At 43.8% G+C, this 23973-nt stretch overlaps 2 protein-coding genes across 2 annotated transcripts in view; both read left to right on the top strand.

Annotated features, from left to right (window-relative positions):
- The first annotated feature begins 545 nt into the window (after positions 1-545).
- med18 (mediator of RNA polymerase II transcription, subunit 18 homolog (yeast)) lies at positions 546-2641 on the top strand. Its single transcript, XM_046399703.1, has 3 exons — positions 546-865; positions 1108-1193; positions 1962-2641. Exons 2-3 carry the CDS (start codon positions 1121-1123, stop codon positions 2516-2518), a joined length of 630 nt encoding a protein of 209 aa, XP_046255659.1. The 5' UTR covers positions 546-865; positions 1108-1120; the 3' UTR covers positions 2519-2641.
- Positions 2642-7974: 5333 nt separating this feature from the next.
- LOC124064869 (forkhead box protein O3-like) overlaps positions 7975-23973 on the top strand; it is a 31304-nt gene continuing 15305 nt past the window's right edge. Inside the window, exon 1 of the mRNA XM_046399702.1 lies at positions 7975-10082. Within this exon, the coding sequence (XP_046255658.1) occupies positions 9594-10082 (489 nt within the window). The 5' untranslated portion in view covers positions 7975-9593. The remainder of the gene's footprint in view (positions 10083-23973) is intronic.

Here is a 23973-nt window from a genome sequence, read left to right as displayed (position 1 = left end):
GTGACACAGACACAGCTAAAAAAGATTTGGAATTAAGTGAAGAGGTAATCAAGTGTCATGTTTTCCTCGAAATGGAAGAGTTCCTGTAAATGGTGCCGCAGGAGTTCTATATAATGTTGATGCAAGAGGATGAGTGAATCAGAGTAAATGTGAAGAAGAGATGTGCAGTAGGGGACAAAGTACAAATAAACTCAAATGTAATAAGTATGGTGGAAGTCAAGAAGCATTGCAAACAGGCTGTAAAGAGAATGAAAGAGATGCAAATCATGAAGATCAGTCAAATAGTTGTTGTAGATGCTGCAAGAAAGTTTGGCATATTGTGGTCATTGGTGAAGATCAAATGCAAAGACTGTTTGGGGAGGCTTTCAGGCCCTCCCAAAGCCTAGATTGAGCTGGATATTGCTATGAGGGAATGAAACGAGGGATGGATAAAAACTTTACCCTCCGTTTTAATATAGTTAGATTAGATATAATATTGGGTGCGTTTTCAGTCCAGCGGTAGGCGGTAATCAACATGTTTGATGAATAACGCCAGTGAAAACCAACGAAGAAGTAGAAGAAGACGAAGAAGAACAAACGAAAGCGAGGGATTGGTTATTTTTGTTTTACACGAGTCTTTATTTTCGCAGATATTTGCCACTCCACTCCAGTAACTTAAAATTGAGAGGTTTAGAACGGCATTAACACAGCTAACATTACATAACTGATATTAAATTTAGCCGGTTAGCTGCTAGCTAGCTAGCTAGCTGGGTAGCTTCTAGCGGTGTGTAGTTTTAACTACAAGTGAAGCCTATCGGATCCTCTGTCATTACTGTGAAGGCTCTGTCGAAGACCAGCACACCAAGGAGATATCCGGGTATCTCAGGTAATGAAGCAGCTAACGTTATTGTTTATATTTAGTTGGTGTTATTCGGAAACTTCTTAAAATTACACGAACTAAGGTAGTTAACGTTAGCTATCTCGTTATATTGTTAGCTAGCTAGCTTGGGCTGCAAGGTAACATTCGATTTTGAAAGTTGTTAACGGTCAAATGAAGATGATGCCTTAACCCTACTGATAAATTTTAGCTAATAAAACTTTCCTCCTCTCGACTGAATAACATTTTAGTGCCTGAGAAAAGATGGAAGCTCCACCAGTAACAGTGATGCCTGTCACCGGGGGCACAATCAATATGATGGAATATCTGCTGCAAGGTAAAATATGTCACAAACATCCCCAGCTGAGGAAAGAAGGTGAAACATTTTGGCAGACTTTTAACTGACTTTAAGTGGATAGTGATACAAAGAAAACATGCCAACGGTGATCACATGATAACATCACAACTACATCGTGTTCTGTATCATCATATAATCAGTAAGAAATTGACAAAACACAGTGTTTCTGCTGCCACTGAAAACCAGAAACCAGAAGTGCACACACAGTATGCAGGACACAGTGATCAGCCAGAGCATGTAGTACTTTTTGGCATATATTCTCTGTAACTCTAGTGGTGGGGTGAACACTGCTCTTCCTAAAAGCATTCCTTCATTTGATCTTTTGACAAGGTGTTGAAATGCACTGTCTCACAGTCCTTCCAGAATCCTTAGTCTGTAGAAATGGGGTTACAAGATATTAGAAACCCACAACATAAAAATGGAATTCAGTATTACCATAACATGCAGTCTGACCATGAACTTGATTCAACAGCTCTTTAAAACAGTTTCATCAAAAATATAATACTACAACCTTGAAAAAGTAGGATTTTCTACAGGATTGTTAGTCGCAAAGGGTCTGTAGATTTCTGTTGAAATTGCAGCAGAACAATTGTGTATAGCAATTCTGTATCCATTCAAATAGGAATTCATTAAAATGACATTTTTCTGCATGCACAATACATTCATTCCACTCTCCCAGTCATCACACCACATCATATTGTTTATATATATATGCACACATCTGCTTCTCTATCCTTTATTAATCAGGCAGTGTGTTAGACCAGGCCCTGGAAAGCCTTTTGCATCGCCTCCGAGGTCTGTGTGACAATATGGAACCCGAGACCTTCACAGATCATGAACTAGTTTATCTTCTGAAAGGCCAACAAGGAAACCCTTTCATTCTGCGTGCCCGACGCGCTCTCTCCCATCCCACATCTCCATGGCATCTCCGCTACCTAGGCCAACCTGAAGTGGGAGACAAGAGCCGGCATGCCCTGGTGCGCAACTGTGTCGACGTGGCAGCCTCTCACAGTTTGCCGGAGTTCCTCAATGAGATGGGTTTCCGCATGGACCATGAGTTTGTTGCTAATGGACACATATTCCGCAAAGGTGCTATGAAAATTGTGGTGAGCAAGCTGTCGCGCATCCTGGTACCAGGGAATACAGAGAACACGGAGCGTCTGTCACTTTCGTACCTTGTGGAGTTGAGTGTACTGGCTCCTGCTGGCCAGGACACTGTGTCGGAGGACATGCGCAGCTTTGCCGAGCAGCTCAAACCCCTGGTTCACCTGGAGAAGATTGACCCCAGCAAACAGAGACATTAAATGACATAATTTAGTCTTTCAAGTGATTTCTGACTACTACGGACAAATTACACATCCTGTTATTCATTATTTCCTATGTTTTTTTTCACATTTTGCCTAAAATTAAATACAATTTTACCTCGACTTAACGGTTACACTTCTAGTCAGTTTTTTCGTGAGCCTGAAAATGTCCACAAAATATTCAGTTTTTACTAAAGCGTGGTCACCGAAGTTTTGACACAGTAACCAAATCACTCTTGAACTAATTGACTTCACACATTTTGGTGAAAGTCATCGGTAGTTCGTTTAAGTTTTAACGTTTGTAGTATGTCCGTATAGGACTGTCGTGTAACTAGTTTTTGTGAGATGACAGAAATAATTGTGATAAGCAACACTGTCATTTTTTGACTTTTCGATTTTGCCAGTTTTTTCTTTCCACAGTTTAAAAAAAAGAAAAGTCAAAAGCTTGTTCATGTTGGTGGATCCTCCACTTTCTTATGGATTTGCTCTTCCAAACCCTCTGTCTGGAATAGAAGTCAATGGGAAAGACACATTTTACCTGTGAGTAACATGTTATCCTCACTTTATCTGGTTCCCTGTATCTGCCTCTGTGGGTGGAGGAGCTGCACTGAGCTGAGTCCCACCCATGGAGAAGCTTCAACACTGAGAGCATACTTGTCTCAGCATAGGTTTTCCTCTATTCATTCAGCTTAGGTGCTGTGAAAAACACTAAGGCGCTGCACCCAAGTCTTCGTCTGGGTCCACACCGGCGAATCTGCCGAATCTTAAAGTCGACTGATGATGAAAACAGAGTTGACAATCATTCTAATTTCAGGCAACTCAAGTCTTACATGGTAGGAAAAACCCAGGAGTTTATTCTGGCATCATGTTGGTGACGTTCTTATATAAATAAACATGTATATAAACACAACGGACAACAGAGGTCAGAAAAAAATATCGGTGTCATGTCCATATTGTATGATAAGTCGATAACATAATTATTGTTTCGGGCTTATGAGCATGAGGCTGCACCTGCAGAATAGTCCTCTGCTGCACCGTGCAATCTGCTTTTCTTTAAAATAAATAATTAAAACAAAACAGGCATTAGTGGTGGTTCTGAGAATAAACCGAACAAATGTTGCAAAGAGTAATTGCACTGAGTGTAAAGCAATCATAGGATGGCCCCTTTTACAGAAAACAGAACATGTACCAGACAAGTGTTATTTGCCGTAATTGATGTTTACAATGTGAAATATAGTTCTTAGGGTCTTGTGTAATTTGAAAAAAATTCCTCTGTGGAGCAGGTTTAACACCTAAAAACCCAAAACAAAACAAACAAAAAAAATATATCAAAATTTCAAAAAATTTCATACAAATTTGCTACCATATAAATTAACTCCTGTCACTCCTGCCAGAGTATGATGTATGTTGCACAAAGAACTTTATATGTCCCACTGTAGTAACCTCTAAGTTTTCTATGATTTGTGTTTTATGTTTAAAGCTGTTTGCTTGTATTTAATCAATATATTGAGTCTGCAGCTTGTCGTGAACACTTTCAACTTGGCTCACTAGGGGTCTCTCTTGCTCTTTGTGTAAATGGTTGACTCGCCTGCTGAACGCTCCCTCGGATCATCTATAGCAGCTGTGGTTGCCATGGAAATAATTAGCTGTGAGATCTGCACATCTTTTCTCCCCACTCTAATTAGCTTTCTCAATTGCTTAATGATACATAGACCTGTGAAAGCCTTTCTTTCTTCCCCTCAACAAAAGCATTGATTTTCCCTCTCTTCCCCTCTCATTTCTACTGTTAACCCATTAGTGCCTCTTTCATGGGAACTTGAGCTGGGCCTGCTACACATGAAAGCTCTACAACTGCCTTGGGTTCTTCACTCTTCATGCCGAATTCCAAAATGGACTGTATACTAGTGTGTCAACGTTATGGCCAATCTGCTGTGGAGACTGAAGTAACTAATGCACATCCTGTCAGTTATGATAATGACGTGAGCTATATGACATGAGTGCTTCTAATAATACTCCTACAGCAAGGTGCATTTGCAGGGGTTGCAATGTAAAGTGACCGCGAATATGTCTGGAGTGAGAGCTCGAGGGCAGATGGCTGTCTCTACATGTTGACCTACCTGCACATCAAGGCTGACGGGGACAAACTTGCTGAGGTGGAAAGGTGAGAGGACATTGCTTCAACATTTATTAGATACACCTTGAAAACCACCCTATGAGCGCTTGACTATTATGTCTGCTATATCGATTGTAGTTATTTAATACACAAAGTTGTCTGTCAATGAGACCAGGTTATCTAATGGAGTCTTATGTTCCAAAAACCAGAGACAGGCTACTGGCGCTTAGGACTAAAGCGTGATGTTTCAGCTCTGAGTGAATTATGTATTAAAGAGGCAGATGCATCATTGCCCAAGGCTTTATGTGTCCAGCATGAATACTCTACAGTATGCTGGCTTTCTTCCACTTAAACTTGTGTTTAGCACAGTGCTCTTTGGTGATGAGCTGGACTCCCACTGCACCTCCACTCCGCATTGCCTGGAGAACAGAGGCATAGCTAGGCTAATCAGCGTCTTGGCATCAGGCCTGCTCGGCTATTGTGCATGTAGCCAACCACTGACATGCACAATTGAGGAATTTAACTCGTTGCCAAAGGCAATATGATAATCTGCATGGTTTATTTTAAGAAATTGAAACTGAAGTGACACCCTCTTCTAACACATACATGCAAAACTCCTGATGAATCTATGAGTATAGGTTTCATCCGGGCTTAGGGTCACAGCAATGTGAAATTTGTGTGTGGGGTCATAGAAGCTGCAAGTATTTTGACTTTTGGTTATTACAGCAACAAGTTTTAAAGTTTTATTTTATCCCGTAGTTTGTTAGAATGTTTTGAAAAGGTTTCATTCAACTCAGTCATCAAATTTCTTCAACTGCTTCAAACTGACGTCTGCTTTTTACATTTTCGTATTACTAGTTGATCATTTATTTTATACATTATCTGAAAATAGGGGGGAAAGCCTCTTACAGGTTTTAAGAGCCCAAGATGACATGTTTAAATTACATGTTGTTGTTTACCCAACAGTCTAAATCCTAGTTATTTATTTTAAAATAATATTTTTTAAAGTTTGTTCTATTGTACTCACACATAGCCTTATATATACATATAGTGCACAACTGCAGTGCAACAACATAACTACTCTGTTCACTCACCTTTACAGTCTTTAACCATCTTTGACATCATCACTTTATTGCAATACAATTATATTTGCTGCACACTGAGTTTCCTCTTTGGGCCATTTGGTTGTTCTGGGTCTTAAACTGTTAAATATAATTAATTGGCTAAGGCAGATAGTGTTAGTTAATCATATTTTGTTAGGCCTTTGAAATTGGCATAGAAGCCATTACCTGCACATGTCTTTACTTTCCATTCCGCAACACAGTCTTAATTAAAAGTCTTGGCACCAATTGTATTTGCTGCCTCTGAACATAATGTTCATAAGCTGGCAGCGCAGATGCCAAGATGCCACAGAAAAGCTGGCTCTTGCTTGGGGCAGGAAGTCTTAAAGTTAGCCTACTTTGGGCCAATGCCACAAAGGGGTGAAATCCAGCTTTGCCTACTCAGGAGCGTTCCCAGTACTTGGATTTGAGCCCTCTCCTTCATCTGTCATTGGGAGCCCATATGCTTGTTAGAGGGTGTGGGTTGTTAGCTGAGAGGGGAGGAAAACCAGGGGAGGTGTTTCCCCAGACATTCATCGATCTCCCAAGGGTGTTCTTGTGGCTTCTCTAGCTTCCTCTCGTCCTAATCCCACTGGGCAATGGGGCACAGGGATAAGTTGCACAACATCATGAGGTTGCGAGGTATGTGTAAAGTGGCAGGGCCGAGAAAATGAGGATGGGCCTTGCAGAAGTGGGTGGAAAAATATGTTCTTTTTCTTTATGTGATTGAAATTCCAGAGCACTTTTTCAGGGTGAAAATTGACAGGCACAAAGCTCTGCCTTGTTGTTGATGTGGTGCTCTGCCTTGCTTGTGGCTGGCTGAGGTGATTACTGCTGTGAAGAACATGCTGTTCTAGGATCAGCCACGCAGAGCCTGAAGCCAGCCACGCTGCCTCTGGAATGTCTGGTATGGGGGCAGCATAGCAGTCAGCCTGGAAGGGACCAAACACATACAGTTTTTAAACTGCTGCCTGGGGCTCTCACCTCTCCGTCTGCCTGAGTCCTCTCCTGTTCCTCCACGTCTTGTTTTTCTGCAGATTCAGTCCTGTCGTGAGCCTCATTTGCCTTCTTCGTGTTTACAATCACTTTTCTTTCACTTAATGTGCAATCAAGACACATTGTGTAATCTAGTGTCATCAATTTTTCTAGCACTCAGGAATATAACTTGTGAGCTAGCATCACGAGTAGCACTTTGTGTTAGAGACTAGAGGATATGAAATGGCTCATCTCTCTCCAACACTGGTTTGAGTGTTACTCTTGCTACATATAAGTGGCCAAATTATAATAAAAGTACACTAAATAATAATTTCCCACTGATCAAACAGGCAGGTGCAATAGGGATCATAGACTCAAACAAACAATTAGCAACATGGCATTTCTACCATCTGATCCCCCTGATGCTCAACATTAAGTCAAGCCATGACACAGTATGACACATCCGCTTGCATTTCAAGGAACGCTATTTTTGACACAAATTTCCCAACATTAGTCATGTCTGAGTGCACACGTTGTGGCCACGTTGTGCAACTTTTAAGTATGGCTTATGTCCATGCACATTTTGCACGAAGAGGGCGAGGTCTGCACTTTGCTGCACAGGTGCTTGTTTTGATAGTTTCCGTGAAATGTGTGTGCTTCGCTGAAGAGTATGAGGATGTGTTGTATCAACAAGGAGCAAAATATGCTGAGTAGAATTCTCTCTCATTAAGTTTCAGAGTTATGGATCCCAGTGTTGAGGGACAATTTATTATTTAGCTGTTGAATATTTTGACTGCAATGCATTCACAAGAATACACCCTCGTAGGTCTTACCCAAGGGTGGGAAAAATGCTTGCAGTGGAACGGCTGCCTAACCTCCAAATGTCAGAAATTGTAGCTGCATGTTCCTGTGTGTGAGTGAGTATGTAGAGACAGGGCTAGTTATAAAAGACCATGAATAAGTAATATTTTCCCCCACAGCAGTCATCAACATAACAGGTGTGAATGAGCATAAAAATGTGAAAAAGGAAATAGATAGTGAGCTCAGCAAATCGTTTTTTGGGTGGATAAAGTTGAGAGGTTGAGGTACAGTGGAGTGGAGGTACCACCCCACAAAAAAGGAAAACACCTAATGACATGAGTGAAATAAACAACCAATTGGAATAGAGCACCTTTGACTGTGTGCCCGCCCATCTGTCAGAATTGCTGTCAGAGTTTGGGAGGGTGGTGGTGGGATGGAGGGGCGGAATTTACCCCCCCCCCCCCACACACACACACACATACACACAATCAGTGTAGCAGAATTACACACACAGGTCTGACCACAGCTGTGTGTGCCATAGCAGCGTGCTTTTGGCGTTGAGGCTTGGCAAATGCGTTTTGAGATGATAATAATATGTGTTTTATGTCTTCTCACCTCAGTTGGAGTGTGGGGCAGAGATGATTTTTCATTCTGGCCTCTGAAAAGTCCCATTTCATCTCACTCCTCCCGGATTAAAATCTAGGGTTACCTAATCTCTCTTAATCTGAACTAAATCTGTCTAATCGGCATAGAAAATTACACTCACTGAGGTATAGCCCGCGAATGATCAGCAGAGAAACCTCCTGCGCACCGAGACTTCTCCCTGGAGGGCATTTGAACGCTGCACACGTTGCACTGGGCAATTTGTTACGTACAAAGACGGATCAGACACTATTTTTTTTTTTTTTAAGAAAACCCTATTCGAAATTGTGTAGGAATTTCTCCCCGTGTAGTTCTCGCATTGTCTTGTTTAAGCGCGTCAGGACGTGGAGGCTGGCACACAAAGAGCCGCCAGAAAAGATCATTATGCAGAGTTTTTGGTTAAGAATTTAGGTTTTGCTACCTCCGTTCATATCAGAGATGATGGAGGAAGAGCGAGAGAGATAGAAGGTATAGGAGAGAGAGAGAGAGTACGGGATTTCGCTGTAATCATGTTCGGAGAGTAGGCTATTGATTTCGTGAGCGCACTCCAATTGGCAGCATCTCCACTACAGCGCCGGCGCGTCATCCTCGGTTCACATCGACAGAACGAGTTGTAAGCAAATGAGAACATGTGTGGGATCTGAGAGAGAGAGAGTGAAAAGGCAAGAGGGGTAGAGGGGAGCAAGAGGAGGAGTGATAAAAGCCAGTTTTATCAACCTGACAAGTGGATACGAAATTTGATTGCTGGACTGTTTTTTTTTTTTCCTTTTATATTTTTCAGACTGGGAATTTATCGATTCGTCACATGCGTACGCCTTTTCATTATAATTGCAGACAGTTGGGTGCTGTTCAGGCTGAATGGACTTGAATGTGCCGCTGCCAGCTTAATCCGTGCAGACTGGAAGATTTAATAATTCACGGTAATCACGCATTATCGCCTCAGTGGATGCACTCTACGCAGCCCTGGTGATCCCCCCCCCCCCTTTCCCTATTCTTCCTGTTGTCTTCTGGAGGATTTAACGTCGACTGCTTGGCAAATATGCCCCTTATCTGAAATATCATCTGTTGCTGCAACTGGATTGAAAAGCCCCCATGACTGGCTCTGACAAGCGTTTGAGACTGACTGTCTTGAGTCTGACTGTTGAATAAGGGACATTTTCATCAACGTTTGATAATTTACTCCAGGTAAAATGGACGAAAAATTGTTATTACTTTTACTACTTCTCTTATCTCTCCACGCGATGCTGTGATTTTGCTCGTGTTCACCATGATTCTTCTACTCCGTTGAATTACCTCTTATTGATTCAGACTGTAACCTTAACAGAGGCATTACGAGGTGAATTTCAACGTGAATTTCGTTGAAGACAGCCGGATACGGGGATCGTGGAGGTATTCCCTTCAACTGCTCCTCATTTGACTCGTTCCGTTCTCAACCGAAGGGTAAATGTTGATGATGGAGGACGACGAATTAGACGCTCATCAGGTTGATTCCGATTTCGAGCCGCAAAGCCGGCCTCGCTCATGCACCTGGCCGCTGCCTTGCCCGGAGGATTTCCCCGGTGGACACGAGGTCAGCGGGGGTCTTCCACTGGCCAACATCAAGGTGGAACCAGAGGACGTCCCGGCTTGCAGAGCGGGGCTCGTGGGCGGAACGCCAGGAGAGCTGAAGCATCCAGCCGGCGCCCCGGCACCCACAGGCGCGACGCACCCATGCCTGACTGGCGCGGCGCTCGATGTGACCGGACCGCTGCGCAAAGCCAAATCCTCGCGGCGGAACGCGTGGGGGAACCAGTCTTACGCGGATCTCATTACCCGCGCCATTGAGAGCACCCCAGAAAAGAGACTCACGCTGTCACAGATATACGACTGGATGGTCCGTTATGTGCCCTATTTCAAGGATAAGGGTGACAGTAATAGCTCAGCTGGCTGGAAGGTAAGGGATAAACGCGAGCCAGCGTGGTTTCTTTAACGTGTAAAATTGATCACAAAGTGTCAAGTCATAACATTGAGTATATCCAATGATCATTCTATTTTTTTCCCCCACCCCTCGTGCCATACACATGTCACCGTGGGATTCCGTGTCGGTTACGCATGAATGGTGCCATGCGTTATCTGGTCTTACTTCATTACTGCCGTCAGTCATTCTAATAGATCAATGATGGCAGAATGTAGTCTGGAGTGGAATCACTTGCTGTACGTGTGACAAAGCTGCGCTCATCCAGCTGCTGAGAGCAGCTCATGATGGGCAACAGCGTCCGTTGTAGTACGTGAAATCCTTTCATTAACACCACAGTGCTTAATGATTTCTTTCCATATCTGCAGCAAATGAACGTGGTAGTTAGAAAAACTTGAACTTAAAACTTGAAGAACAGACCTGACAATCATATCAACTGAGGGAAACTTGTAGGATATCACAGGTCTACTGTCCACGATGTAAATATTGAGAGGGGTGCTCAAAACTGACCACAGTCCACCACTGCTGCCTGTCTGGCTTAGTGCCTAGAGTAACCTCCTGGACATCTGCCCATATTATCAGCCTCTGCTCAGTCTCATCTTGTTTCTATTCATTATGGCCATCTGAGGACAGAGGAAAGGGGCAGGGTGACTAGCAACACAGCGGTGTTTGCCCTGATGATGCACCTGTAGATGTAGAGTTTGCATCATTTCCATGGCAATGTGTGAGAAGGAAGCGGTAGTAGTTTAATAGCTCTTTGTAGAGGCTTTGTCAGTCATGAGAATCTTGCTTTAAACTGTTCATCATGTTGAATTTGGATCTGCTTTGTTTTTCTTTTTTTGTTTTATTTAACAAAGCAAGTGTTGGCCACAGCGCATGGACCAGCTCTACCTATTTTTCCAGCATAAACCTGTAATTAAATAGACTTTTATTGTGATAAATTTAAAAGTAAGCATTACAAGAAGAATTATCGAGTTGGCAGCAGATTTCTACTCATTCAGAACTGTTTAGAATTTTAGACACTTTCACATGATCAGATTTAGTCAAAGACCAAAATAATGGCACGTGTCTATCAGTACGTGTTCATATTTTTTTGTGTGTCTGAGGAATCTCTTGCCAAAACTTGTTGCATTGCCATTGCATCACATGAACCCTGTCACCGAGTCTCTGTCGGCCTCAGCTCTAATTCCAAGCACCTGACTGACACCTTAAGCCCGTCCCATTAAACTGAACCCTGCTAAGGTGTGTCTCTATGTGTCTCTAGGTAGACTTTGTCTCATTAGTCCTGCACTTACAAGAGTCTTCAACCACAGGGCCTCTTTATCTTTAGCAACAACGTTTCAGTCTGCTATTTATGAAACTGCAAATTGGGGTGGTGGTGGAGGGGGGTCAATAGTGGCAGTCTGAGATCCTGGGCTATTTCAGGCCACAGGCGAGACATGGGGCCCATTCCAGGTAATGACGGGGCATTAAACAAGTTGTTTAAAGCAGGCAGCCATAATGTCAGTCACAGGGCTGACCTGGTTTTGGTCAGAATAGTAATGTAAACATACACTTAGGAGTTACATGTGTAGCTTACTTACAGGAACCGGACAAACGGCAGACAGAAATATTGTCACTCAGAAAGACACAGTAAAACCTTAATTTCTCCTCCAACTTCCTATCTGGGCTCTTGCCGTGAATGTGTTCAACTTTTAAATGAACTTGGCTCATCAAGTGGGTAATCCCATTTGAATTTATAGCATTTTGAATACCTAATAAAGGCATTTAGAAGGCATTTTTTTGTTGGCAGTATGAGAGAAGGTCCATAAATCTTAATTTTTGCAGACCGTGCTAAGTCCACATTTGCTCACATGGCAAGAAATTTACATGAAAGTTACTTCATTAAGTGTAGTTATAGAATTAAAGAGTATGGACAGCTAAAACATTATCTGTTTAATGAAAGATTAACAATAAGTATGCATGTGAAGTCAGCTTGTAAGACCAAGTTTGACAAGGTTAACATGAATTCACATGATAAGATTCAGTCCACAAAGCAAGAACCCAAAATCCTGCTAACGCCCCCCCCACACACACACTTGACTGAAAACAGGTGCACTCTCATACATGTAATTTAACTAGCATATCATGCAGTTAAATTTGACAGCAGCATTTGCAAGCTGGAAAACACAACTTGTATCATTCATTGCATTTTCATATCAATCAACAGTATCACGCATGAGCAAATCATTTGATGCAAAACGGTCTTCTTTTTTTCCTGTTGTGATGGGCAAAGAAAAAAAGATTAAGGAATTGTTGTTAAGCTGCTGATGAAATAAAATGAAATTAAGTGGTATAGCATGGCGGTTTGCGTGGGAAGTGGGCCGACTGGGGTTTGAGTTGAGGGTTGGTAGTGGTGGTGGGCGGTGGATGACCAACTAAAAGCAAAGCCTCTTGAGACAGTTCATCAAACCCAGAGTATGTGTGGTAGTTCTAGGAAAATAATCTTCAAAAGCAGACTGTGTGTTGTAGACTATGCTGCCATGAGTGGTATTGGAAAGAGATGTTATGTTGGCTTGATGATGGGTACTAGACAGCCAGTATGCCGAGACAGTACCATTAAGCTCCTATAAATACCTAATGGTTTCTGACTTCTAGGAAGCCTGCAGTACTCTGAGGTCGTGGCTTGCTAATCACCTCCTTACTGAAGGAAGGTTACGTAGAATTGTGTATCTGTGAACCGATTACAGTTTCCACTGAGGTGCCACTGACTGCTTCAGTGTAGATTAGTGGCAACCTCACTGGCCTTTTCTTTCCAGTGCTCTGAAACTAAGTTGGTGCAACAACAATTTGCATGATGCTGAACTTAAGTTAGAGGTTGATTCTGAAACCCTGAATGTATGTCCGCATTTTGGGTCTTTATGACTCATTATACCTGAATGCAAGCATCTATGGGTGCATACTGCATTTGTGCAGAAACACGCATCAATTGCAACAAAGCATCAGGGTCGGTTGTGTTGTGTGTTTGTGTCTTTGTGGGGCTTGTGTAGGGGGAGGGGCTGTCTGCTTCTATAGGCGTGTGTGTTTGGGCCCGCTGATTGGTCTGACAGCATGTCACTGCTGAGAATAGTGTGTAGTCTCGCTCTTGACTTCATAATGCCTTTAATGGTGGGGTTTTAAGGGAACTTGGTGTGGGGATTGCCCTGTTGGCGCCCAGAAGTTCATTAACTTCAAGGGGGTTAGATGATGCCATTGTTATACTGGCGGGGTTTGCTTTATTGTATATGTCAGCATGGGTTGGAATGGGATACAAAAATCCATAATCCATACTGCTTTTGGCGTATTAAGTATATTTAAACACAAATGTGTGATGCATGCCTCTAAAATATATTTTATTTGGGGTATATGCAATTGCAACTCCTGTGTCAGATTTGTCTCTTTCTGCCTGCTTGTGTCTTATGTCCAAGACATAGTTTTCCTTGTGTGTGTTTACAGTGCCAAGCTTTTTCCAACACTCAGGGCAGTCAGACGCCAGGGGATTGTGCAGCAGGTCAGCAGGGGTGCCAGGCAGTCACCGAGACACTTTAATATAAAGCGACTTGACTGTTGTTTATAAAGTATCTTTAGGAAGTGGTCTGTGTGGGGCCAGCAGGACAAAAGTTCATGGGGCTTCCTTTATTGAAAGGAATCACACAGACCAGAGAGATGGAAAAAAAGAGAAAGAAATTTCCATGTGAGGAAATGAAGACAAGAGAAAGATGTCTTTTCAGGTATACTGTACTCATAGTCTCATCCTCTGTAAAGGCACATAACCCCTGTCTCCACAGGCAGTAGTATTTATAGCCCTGTTGGATCATATCACTTTAACTAATTGATTTATAGGTAAAGAGACAGACAGACTCTCATAATCCTGTCACTAAGTGCAGGCTCCAGAAGCTGCAGTAGAGAGACACTTGTCAAACATGAGGGATATGCATGTCAAATGTGCAGCAGAGAGTGTGTTTGACAGAAGCTTAGCATGAAGTGGAGAGACTTGAAACTTTCTGAGTGTTCAGAGCTGCTTGTGCGTGTCTGCTGTGCGTGCATGCATGCGTATGTGTGTGTGTGTGTGTGTGTAGGAATGCATGCTCGTGTCACTTGATGGTAGTAGAATCTGGAGAGACTGGAAACTATCCTAGACTTTAGCTGATTCATATTTTATCCTTCGTCTTGGCTCAGGGGAGCAGAGTAATTTGAGAGTGTGTCAGACACACAGACACGCACACACACTCAGAAAATGAGAGCATATGATGCATGCTGGACAGATTTATGGTGTAGGATTATAAGCACCTTACATCTCCCCTTGGCTCTTGCAGCCTCAGCCAGGTTGGGTTCAGGCAGTATATTCAGGTTGAGTTGGGTATCTGATGCCAAGAAGCCCGTTCTCACTGTCTTTCCCCCTGCAGCCTTCAGGCAGCCATGGCAGTTCATTTCTCACTGAAAATGATTAATGTACATGCAAATTACCAAAGCATGGGCACGCATTCAAATATGGGAGACAGCAATCAGGAGACTGTAATATGAAAAACAATATAATTTTGCCTTTGATATTACTTCAGTCTATTTTATCACTCCATCTAGCAGACACCCATGTTATCTCGTCTTTAATCTCTCTGCCTTTCTTTCGCTCCATCCATCTATTAGACATTCTATACATTTTTTCTGTCTTAGTGGTTTTGGTACAAGGGCCAATTGAGGTGAGGAGTCTGTCTCAAGGGAGCTGTGGCGTCAGGATTTTGAGCTCTGGCAGTCTTCTGCCATTGATCTAGACAACCTCATGCAGCGTGCCTCTTCTTATCTAAGAGAAATCTCATATCTCAAATTGTCTCAGAGATAATGGGATAACAATGCTGAATTTTCCCCAGTGTGACTCCTCTCAGTTGTACCAGGTCTGTTGGAGCAGAATACAAGGGGATAAGACCATCAAGTTCCCAATTTGACAGGGCTGAACTAATTTCGATGTTCTTCTCAGATGAACTGAACTTCAACTGTTGAAGCATTTCTTACCAAACCCATTACTCATAGCCCTGCATTTTTATTTTTTATTTTTTTACTGTCATTTTGTGACATTTCTTGGAATTTTAAATACTCCTTTCAGTTCCTTTTTCCCCCCCTAAACTGAAGACGCACAGAGAGATTGTCATTCTTTTCCCATTGCACTTAGGGTGATGGTTTCCACTATTCCCCTTTGGCTCATGCACACACGCATTTGCATGAAACACACAACACACTTGTGCCTCCTCAAACCACCCATGGAGGAACACTCTGTTCTTGGGTGGGGTGAAGCATTTTTTTGGGAGAGGAGGGGGCTGACCGAGAGCGGAAGCGACTTTCTGCGGTGCCGCTTTGCTGTCTGATTTGTTTTGAAATCTGTCTGACTTGCGGCGATTGGCTCACATAGAAGGCGTGGCGCTGTTTGGTAAACGCCCGTGGATTTTTTGGCAAAACCGTTCACAGCTGCGGGGACAGAATGTGGTGTGTGTTTCTCTCTTGAGGGTGTGCAAGTTTGATGTCATGGAGATTTGATGGGAAGGAGGGACAGCCTGGAGTGTTGCACCAATGCTGTGTGATTAGAACACATCTCTTTTTATTTCAAGTGAACGGGTTATGAAGTTTGGGAGGAGGGCAGGAAACAGAAAAGGTCTTCTTCTGTTGAGGGGTCTATATATCATGCTAATGCTGCCTAGACCCTGTGAGCTGTAGGCATAAAGCCACAATACCCACATTTCAATAAAATTGGAGTAAAAGACACTGTGTTCCTCCTCAGTTACCCTCTAGCCACATTCTATTTTCACCAGTATCCCTGTGACTTGTAGTTCTACTGATAAAAACTCCATGGATGGTTTATATCCTGCCAGTTTTTAGTGGGTTTGCTGAGGGAGAATAGAGGCAGATCTTTGTCCATTGTATTAATATTAATATTATTCCCATAAATACACTTCTTACAATAAAGTATTTTCATTCATGACCATAAATACTTGCCAGAATGACTAATCGGCAATAAATGACTCATCATCTAATAACTGCCTCAGAATTGAAATACCTCAGCATGCTGTTTTCCAGTGTGGTTAAGAAAATTCCCATCGTTATTTCACATACTTATCAGTAGAGTAAGCTGGGTGGACAAAATTCACTCACTAAAAGGGTCCTTCTATTATTATTAAGTTCAGTTGAATCTCATGTTGAAGTATCTTAATGTGATACAGAGAAAAGTCTGACATTCTCAGTCAGATGGCAGCAGATGAAGTTATCTTGTCCTGGAGATATGTTGTTTGTATTGCAAATGTTGTGATTGGCTTTGGACATTCACTTCAGCGTGTCAAGAAAATGTGTGAGAAAATGTGTTCTCATGGTGCTAGAAATTTTTGGTCTGTTTTGTGGCAGCCGCGCTTGTCGCTCATCTGTGTCAATGTGTATAATGTGTGATTGTCCTTGTCTGTGCGTGTGTATGTGTATTTATGAGCGTGTTTCTTTCCCTTTTCCCTCCATCAGTGTATGTATGTGTGTGCGTGTGTGTGTCTGTGTGTGTGCATGTGGGTGTGTTGGGGGGGGTTGATGGGCTCAGTGGGAGCCCCGGTCCCGGGGGAACAGCTCTCGTTAATAATTCAGACGAGGCTCATTATCAAGGCAGCGCAGATTTCTCCCTGATTCCACCTTAATTGCAGGCAGGCTGCTCCACTCAGGCAGGCGGTAGTCACGCTGGGTCGACTCGCTCTCTCTCTTTCTCTCCACCACTACAGGGCCTGCTCTGCTCCACTGTGTTCTGCTCTGTCTCCAGTACTCACCCCTATCGCAGCCAGACAGCCTCAGGCCAGCACATATTAGCGTACACCTTTAATAGCTGTAACATACTATAAACATGCTATTTATTTGTACTTAAAGATGTGCCTCATGTATTTCTGATTAAATGCAGACCATGCACTGTTTGTGCATCACTGTGGAATGTTTTTCTATGTTTGCCAACAAAGACGTAATCCTCAGGTAGGACATAGAGCTGAAACAATAAGTCGATTAATGGTATGAGGTGATAAGTGTAGTAATCCACAGTTTTGATAATCGATTAATATCAGTGATGTTGTGCTGCCTCTCTTGGTTTTATATCACTATAAAATTAATGTTTTGCAGTTTGGCTTGCTGGTTAGGCAAAAGCAAATTTCAAGATGTCGGTGCCGTCACAGTCTGACATTTTGTAGACTGTTAATTGTAAAAAAACAAACCAAAAAAAAACAAACAAAACCCCTCAATTCATAAGGTAAATAGTCATTAGCTGCTGCCACAGTAAATTATATGATTTATGGTTCATTGTGATTGAAGTACCTCTTGTATACTTACATATCCATCTAAAACATAAGCCATATAATGCCTTATGATGATGCACACTACACAAAGCCTAATGTGTTTTCCTTTGGTTCTATGCGTTGTGAAATATTATAATGGCTGGTATATCCTTGAAATAGCCTATAGCATATTATCATACTGATGACACTGTAGAACGACTGTTACAATGATTGATATCAGGCTACAATAACACTCCTCTTCGTGCCCATCTATACACTTATGTAATGTATCTTGTCTTTATAATTTACACTGACTGATGGGTTTCCATTCAGTAAATTCAGCGAAGCCCTGCTGAGAGAGCAACATAATGGGCCTGATCTTGTCATACATGTATATGAATATTTCAATTCAAGCCATTGTAACTCGATGGGGGCTTTAGATAAACAACACAGATGCTTCTTCCTCTTTGCTCTCGCCACAAGATGAAGTGTGCTCCGAGCTGTATTTCTCTCCCGGCCACAAAACTCGCTCCCCACAAATCACGGTGCCCATATTTCCTAATTCAATTTTTCTCCTCGTTGGATATCTCTTCCTGTATGCAAGGGATTGATGGTCATGTGCATGTGCATGTGTGTAAATGTGTGTGTTTACATGCATGCATATTGCCATGTCTGTCCCTGAGAAAGAGATGATGTATGCTGAGCTAAACGGCGTATTTCACAATGCTCCATCTTCGGACCCTTCCTGGCAGCCACGTGCCGGGTCTCTCGCTCCTTTCTGCCTGTCCATCAAGACCCTGTCATGAGCCAAAGGACTGTGGGAGGGGAAAGGGGAGCGTATAAGGGCCGTCGATCAGTTTACCTGATCTTGGCCGTCCTGGCAAGTGATGGAGGGAGCCGCCTCACAAAGGGAAATGTAGTTAACGTTGACTGATTGGAGCAGGTGCATAGAAAAAAGGAGGGCAGCAGAGAGGAGGGGTAGCAAGAGTTATGTTCAAGAAAGATGCTTGTTATGCTAATGGCTGGTGGATACGCTGCGGCTGAGCCATGCATGCGCCCGCGGTTGATGGATGCGGCTCTGGAGGTCACCTCGGGTAGCGGCTGGACAGGAACCGGCGCGGCGCCCCGCTGAACTGTAATATCTGCTCACCTGAGCTGAAGAGCGGAAACTGACCTTGGAAAGAAAACACTTTTCACGTACGCTTTAGCCTGGGCATGTGCATTTGTATGTGTAAAACAAGCCATGTGTGAGCAAATCTGTGTGGGAGCCAGCATATGTGTGGGGAGGTTACAGGATTGGGGTGAGGTTGTTTGGTTTGTGAGGTGACTGTGAGACCAGCTGCAATTCAGGGGGAAGGGGAGTGTGTGTGTGTGTGTGTGTGTGTGTGTGTGTGTGTGTGTGTTTGAGGGGAGGTATGGCCAAGCAAGGGGGGGGGGAGGAAATTCTTCCCTCCCCAATTGGATTTATATGTCAGTGACACGAATCTGGGTCAGGACACTGGGTCCGGTGTTTAGTATGCTGACCGTGTGAGGTCTGAACTCCGAGTCTGCTCATAGCCCTGAATGAACCCAGCACGTCTGCCTCACTGTCTCCTCTCCCCCTTTTCGCTCTTTCTCTTGGACCATTTTTCCCCACTTCTGTCTCTTCCCCTTCTTTCTCCTTCGTCTTCTCTCTGCGCCGAGAGCCTTTTTCTATCCCCTCCTCTGATTCTCTGCCTTTTTTTCTTTCCGTACCCCAGGCTTTTTTTCATACCCTTCTTTCTCGTGCTCTCTTTTTCCCTGTCAGTCACTCATGGCCTTCTCTTCTCTCCTCACTTGTTCTATTTCACACTCTCAGTCCTCCCTACAAAGTAGCCTTTTTATCACTCATTTCCCTCTTCCCTCGCTCATTTCTCCTGCTCCTTTCATGTGCTTTTGAAATCCCCTTTTCATCTTTAGCTTGCTCTCTCTTGCCTGCTCTCTCCGTGTCTCTCTCACACACACACAAACACATGCACGCACGCATACACACACACACACACGCGCGTGCACACTAGCTCATTCAGTCATTCTTTTATTATCCCAAAACTAAAGTGATAAATGGCTCTCTTTCTTCTCTGTAAATGTCACTCGGGGAATTGTCTCTGCTCATTGATTGACTGGAGTAGAAGGATGGCCACACATGCACATGCAGTATCCGCACACACGCGCACACGGGCTAAAAAGAGAAAGACAGAAGAAGAAGAAGAGGAGAGACAGGGAAATGATATATCATTAGGAGTGCAGCTTGGCTGGGACTGCAGCCGTCAGGGGTTGACATCTGGCCCTCACAGGTCCAGTTTTCTCTCAGAGGCTGATGCATCATTTGAAGAACTTTGTGCGGCTGGTTTATAATGAAGCATCAATTCTCAACAGGACTTGGCATTCACAGGAGTGCTGGGAAGCTAGAGCTCAACAAGGGATCAATCACAGTTAAACAATCAGAGATGGCAGGCCGGTCTGGTCTTTCCATTCTTCTCTTTCTAAAGTGACACGACGCAGAATGCATAAGTGTTATTCCCAGCTTTATCGTTTGGCTGTAGCTTACCCTGTCAGAAAAGTGTGGGCCGAGGAAATATTCACCAGAGCCATTATTCAGACCAGACAGTGGGCCGTGTGTGTGTGTGTGTGTGTGTGTCCAAGTAAGTAGGGGTTAATAATGCTCAGTCATTTTCTTAATGTCTCATTCACCCTGCCTCAGGCACTGGAGCTTGATAAAGGTCAAGACTACTGGTGGTTACATGTCGTCTTCCCTTATTTCATCCTCTTCACTGCACAGCAGGGGAGGTGGGGGGTGAGGGGGGTAGAAAGGAAAGTCCACAGCCAGCCAGTGACGATGCTGATCTGTGTGTCTTCATTCTCAGAAGCAGGATAAAGATATTTAATGGGGAGACAGTGGAGATGGGAGCGGCTGGCTCAGTCAATGAAGAGGGCATGGAAATATTAAATTGATAGAGACAGAGATAGAGAGACACAGAGAGGAAAGTGAGGAAAATGGAGAAGTGGAGAGAGAAGAGAGCTAGAATAGTAGAGAGTAGATTATAGGGCTTCCAAGCAGGACTGGAAGCCAGACTTGGCTGCACTTCAGCTACACTCTGCACACTTCAGCTCAAGTGTGTGTCCATTAGTGCACTCCCATTGCACTCAGAAAGCCATGCACTCTGAGATGCAACACACACGCACATACATGCACACATGCACCCACATGGTAAATTTCTTATATGCTGTTCATACATGCAAAGCCCCACAGACATACAGCACAGTTAGCTTACAATAGCTCTGCCCTCACACACCAAAAAAGCTACACTGACCTAGTGTTGCTCTGTCTCTCTCTCCTGCTCACTCTCTCACACACACACACATATATACACACACACACATTCACAATCTCCTCACTAACCACCAGATTGCTTCCCGTCAAAATAAATAATTAAATGTGTGCAATAACAGCTTCCGAAAAAAGATCCCTCAATTAGTGCAAAATGGGTAAATGGTGTGGGGTACGGGCTGCGGGGGGAGGGTGCAGAGTGGTATTTCGGGAACACACACACACACACACACACACACATATATACGCATACACACAGTCTATTACATAAGCAGAGTCATGACCCAAGAAGGTTTTTACTCAGTTGTGCAACGGTAATTTGCCCCCCTCCCCTTTAGCAATCAGCTTAGTGAAGTCTTTTCTCAAATCCTTACAAGTGATCCATTCCCAAAGACCGGCTGGGGAGAGATCTAGATGAGTGCCATGGAGGTGCAAGAGGGGCAGCTGGAGGGATGCTTCTCGGGTCAAGGCTGTGTGTGAATGTGTGTGTTTGTGAAGCTTTGTTTGGACGTTTCCAGGACTGCTGTGTGTTTAGAATCGTGATTGTGGTTGTAATTCATGCAAGGCAAAATGTGTATGTATGTGAGAGAGGGATAAACATTTCTGTTGGGAGGGATGTGTGTGGCAGTACATGTGTGGTAAAGGTGCAATGCTACCTACCTACTGTATGATGAGAGAGTGGATAGATGGGTGTTTAATGGCGTGGTTGGGAGCTTTACAGTCTGTTTGACCATGAAGATCAGTAATTACTCTGAAATTGCCAAATCCCCTCATGGAAATAAAAGCATGATTCAGATTTTAATAAGGTTGCAACTCATGATTATTTACTTACTGCTTAAGCTATGGATTATTTTAATTAATAGATTAAGTAAAAAAAGTGTATAAAATGAAAAGGGCATAGGGACGAAGCCTTAATGCAATCGTCCAAGGACCAAGGCATCACCTTTCACGGTGATGCAGTGGTTAGCACTGTCGCCTCATAGCAAGAGGGTTCCAAGTTCGAATCCCGGTCTGGGCCCTTGTATGTGGAGTTTGCATAGAAGGGTTTTCTCCGGGTTCTCCGGCTTCCTCCCTCAATACCAAAAACATGCACATTAGGTTAATTGGCTACTCTAAATTGCCCCTAGGTGTGAGTGTGAGAGTGTGTGGTTGTCTGTCTTTGTGTGTTGGCCCTGCGATTGACTGGCGACCAGTCCAGGGTGAACCCCGCCTCTGGCCCGTAGTCAGCTGGGATAGGCTCCAGCTCCCCAGCGACCCTGACGGATAAGTGGTATAGAAAATGGATGGATGAATAAGTCTTATTTCAGAGAAGGATGCAGGATATAGTTATGTGAGACAGACAACAGCAAAGCTGGAAAATACTGGCATTTTTCAGTGGATCATTTCATCATCATCAATTAATTTCAGCACCAGATTTTAGGGTCCAGTGTAAAATCCCATGGCCTCATTTGCCTTGTAGCTGTCACACTGTCCACTTTTGCACCTGATTTGTCCCGTGTTCCTTGCACAAATGCTCACATGACAGTTTCATCTCTGACTCGGTGCCATCTAAAACCCTCTCAGTCGTTCAGCAGAGCTGGCTTCTGGCCAGCTTGTATTGTTGTCATCAGCAGGGCTGTAATGCTAAACTAAATTCACAGCAGGTGCCAAAACCAAGCTCGCAAATGTTTCACTGGGACAAATGTATTACAGAATAGGCCTAATCTGTGTGTGATAAATACTACGTCAGTACGGCAAACAGATGGATCCCTGAACCTGTAAACCCTCTGAGTAAGCAAACTAGGGGAGAATTAGCACTTGTCCTAACACAGTTAGCTTTGTAGACACTGTTCTGTTTGTTAAATGTCAGGCATGTTGATTCTGGTATTCAGCATAGGGCATCGCAGCACAGGTCACAGACCTGGAGGGATAGAGGGAGATCAGAGGAATCACTCTGACTAAAGAGAGCTAGTGGAGTGGTGGGCCAGTGGCTGTCCACATGGAGTGTACTGATACAAAGTGTGAGACAAATGGATGGCTCAATGGGTGAATGTACAAATGAATAAGCTTGTGGTGGAAGTAGTGAACACTGTGGTGTAGTGGCATGAACAATCGCAGGTGACGAAGTGCTGATAGAGTGAAGAAGGACGGCACAAGAAGTGAAAAGAGCTCATGTCTCACACGTGTAGAACAGTTGTTTCACCTTGCTTGCGGTTAAGAGTAGGTCAACTAGCAATGATGCTTAGTGCAAGGAGAGGAGCGACTGTGCGATGCAGAGCGGGTGAAAATGGGAGCAATGGGCTGAAATGGAAAGATGTAAGCGAAGAAGGAAGGATGGATAAATTTGGAGCTGGGGAAATGAAAAGCTGCAACGCACCGTGCTTAAGTGAGGGCAAGGCTTGAGAAATGTGCGCAGGGACAGAGGGGGTCAATCAGAGATGCAGAGTGAGAGGGGGTAAGATGGATGGAGGGAGAGTGACAGAGGGGAGAAAATGACAGAGGAGGGGGCCGCGAGGGGGGTCTCTGCAGCGGGGCGATTGCGTGACTGAGAGGAAAGTGCACTGCTGTGTGTGTAATGCTCTCAAGACGGATATCAAGACGCACTGCCCGACTCACACAGTCACTGCCCCTCTCTCCCCTTTTCTCCTTTACTCTCCTCCATTCTGCTCCCTCTCTCGCTCCCTCCGTGTCCACTAATGATCCTCGCGTCCTGCCACACTGCCAAGCTGAGTGATGCCCACTGACAGCCGCACTCAGGCGGAAACGCTGCAGCCCCCTTCCAGGAGTGCTGTCACACACACACACACACACACACACACCATACTGAGGTGTAGCACTTTCTCACATACATGTATCATCTCATGCAAAGCTGCTGACTGATGTGTATTTGTTTGTGTGAGAGAGAGTATGCAACCATCGCCCTCTCGCTCCACACACACACACACACACAGAAGCCCCCAGTGGTGCTCACAGTCACGCACTTACTGTAAATATACATCCATCCAGCTGCATCTCTGTCTTCAGGAATTTTTATGTGATGGATAGACATGAGCCATCAAGGTAATCACAGGGTACAGCTCGCTTGATAATGATGCTACCAGTCTTTCTTTTGGCCTCTGAGCGTGATGACAAACAAATTTGTTAAATCGGACTATGAGAAGACAATACAAATACCAATACCCATGGATATAAAATCGTCTGCATAGAGGCTACATAGAATTTTTCATTTTGTTTCTGCAGGTACGAAATC

The sequence above is a fragment of the Scatophagus argus genome, chromosome 9 (assembly GCF_020382885.2).
Source record: "Scatophagus argus isolate fScaArg1 chromosome 9, fScaArg1.pri, whole genome shotgun sequence".
NCBI lineage: Eukaryota > Metazoa > Chordata > Actinopteri > Scatophagidae > Scatophagus > Scatophagus argus.
Note: the sequence above shows the minus strand (reverse complement) of the source record. Positions and strands in the feature narration are given on the sequence as shown.

What these genes read in the sequence shown, in the direction of transcription:
- med18 (XM_046399703.1), top strand. Translation starts at nt 1,121, where the DNA reads ATGGAAGCTCCACCAGTAACAGTGATGCCTGTCACCGGGGGCACAATC. An exon ending in GATGGAATATCTGCTGCAAG is followed by an intron (nt 1,194 to 1,961) that starts GTAAAATATGTC and finishes TTTATTAATCAG; the next exon opens with GCAGTGTGTTAGACCAGGCC.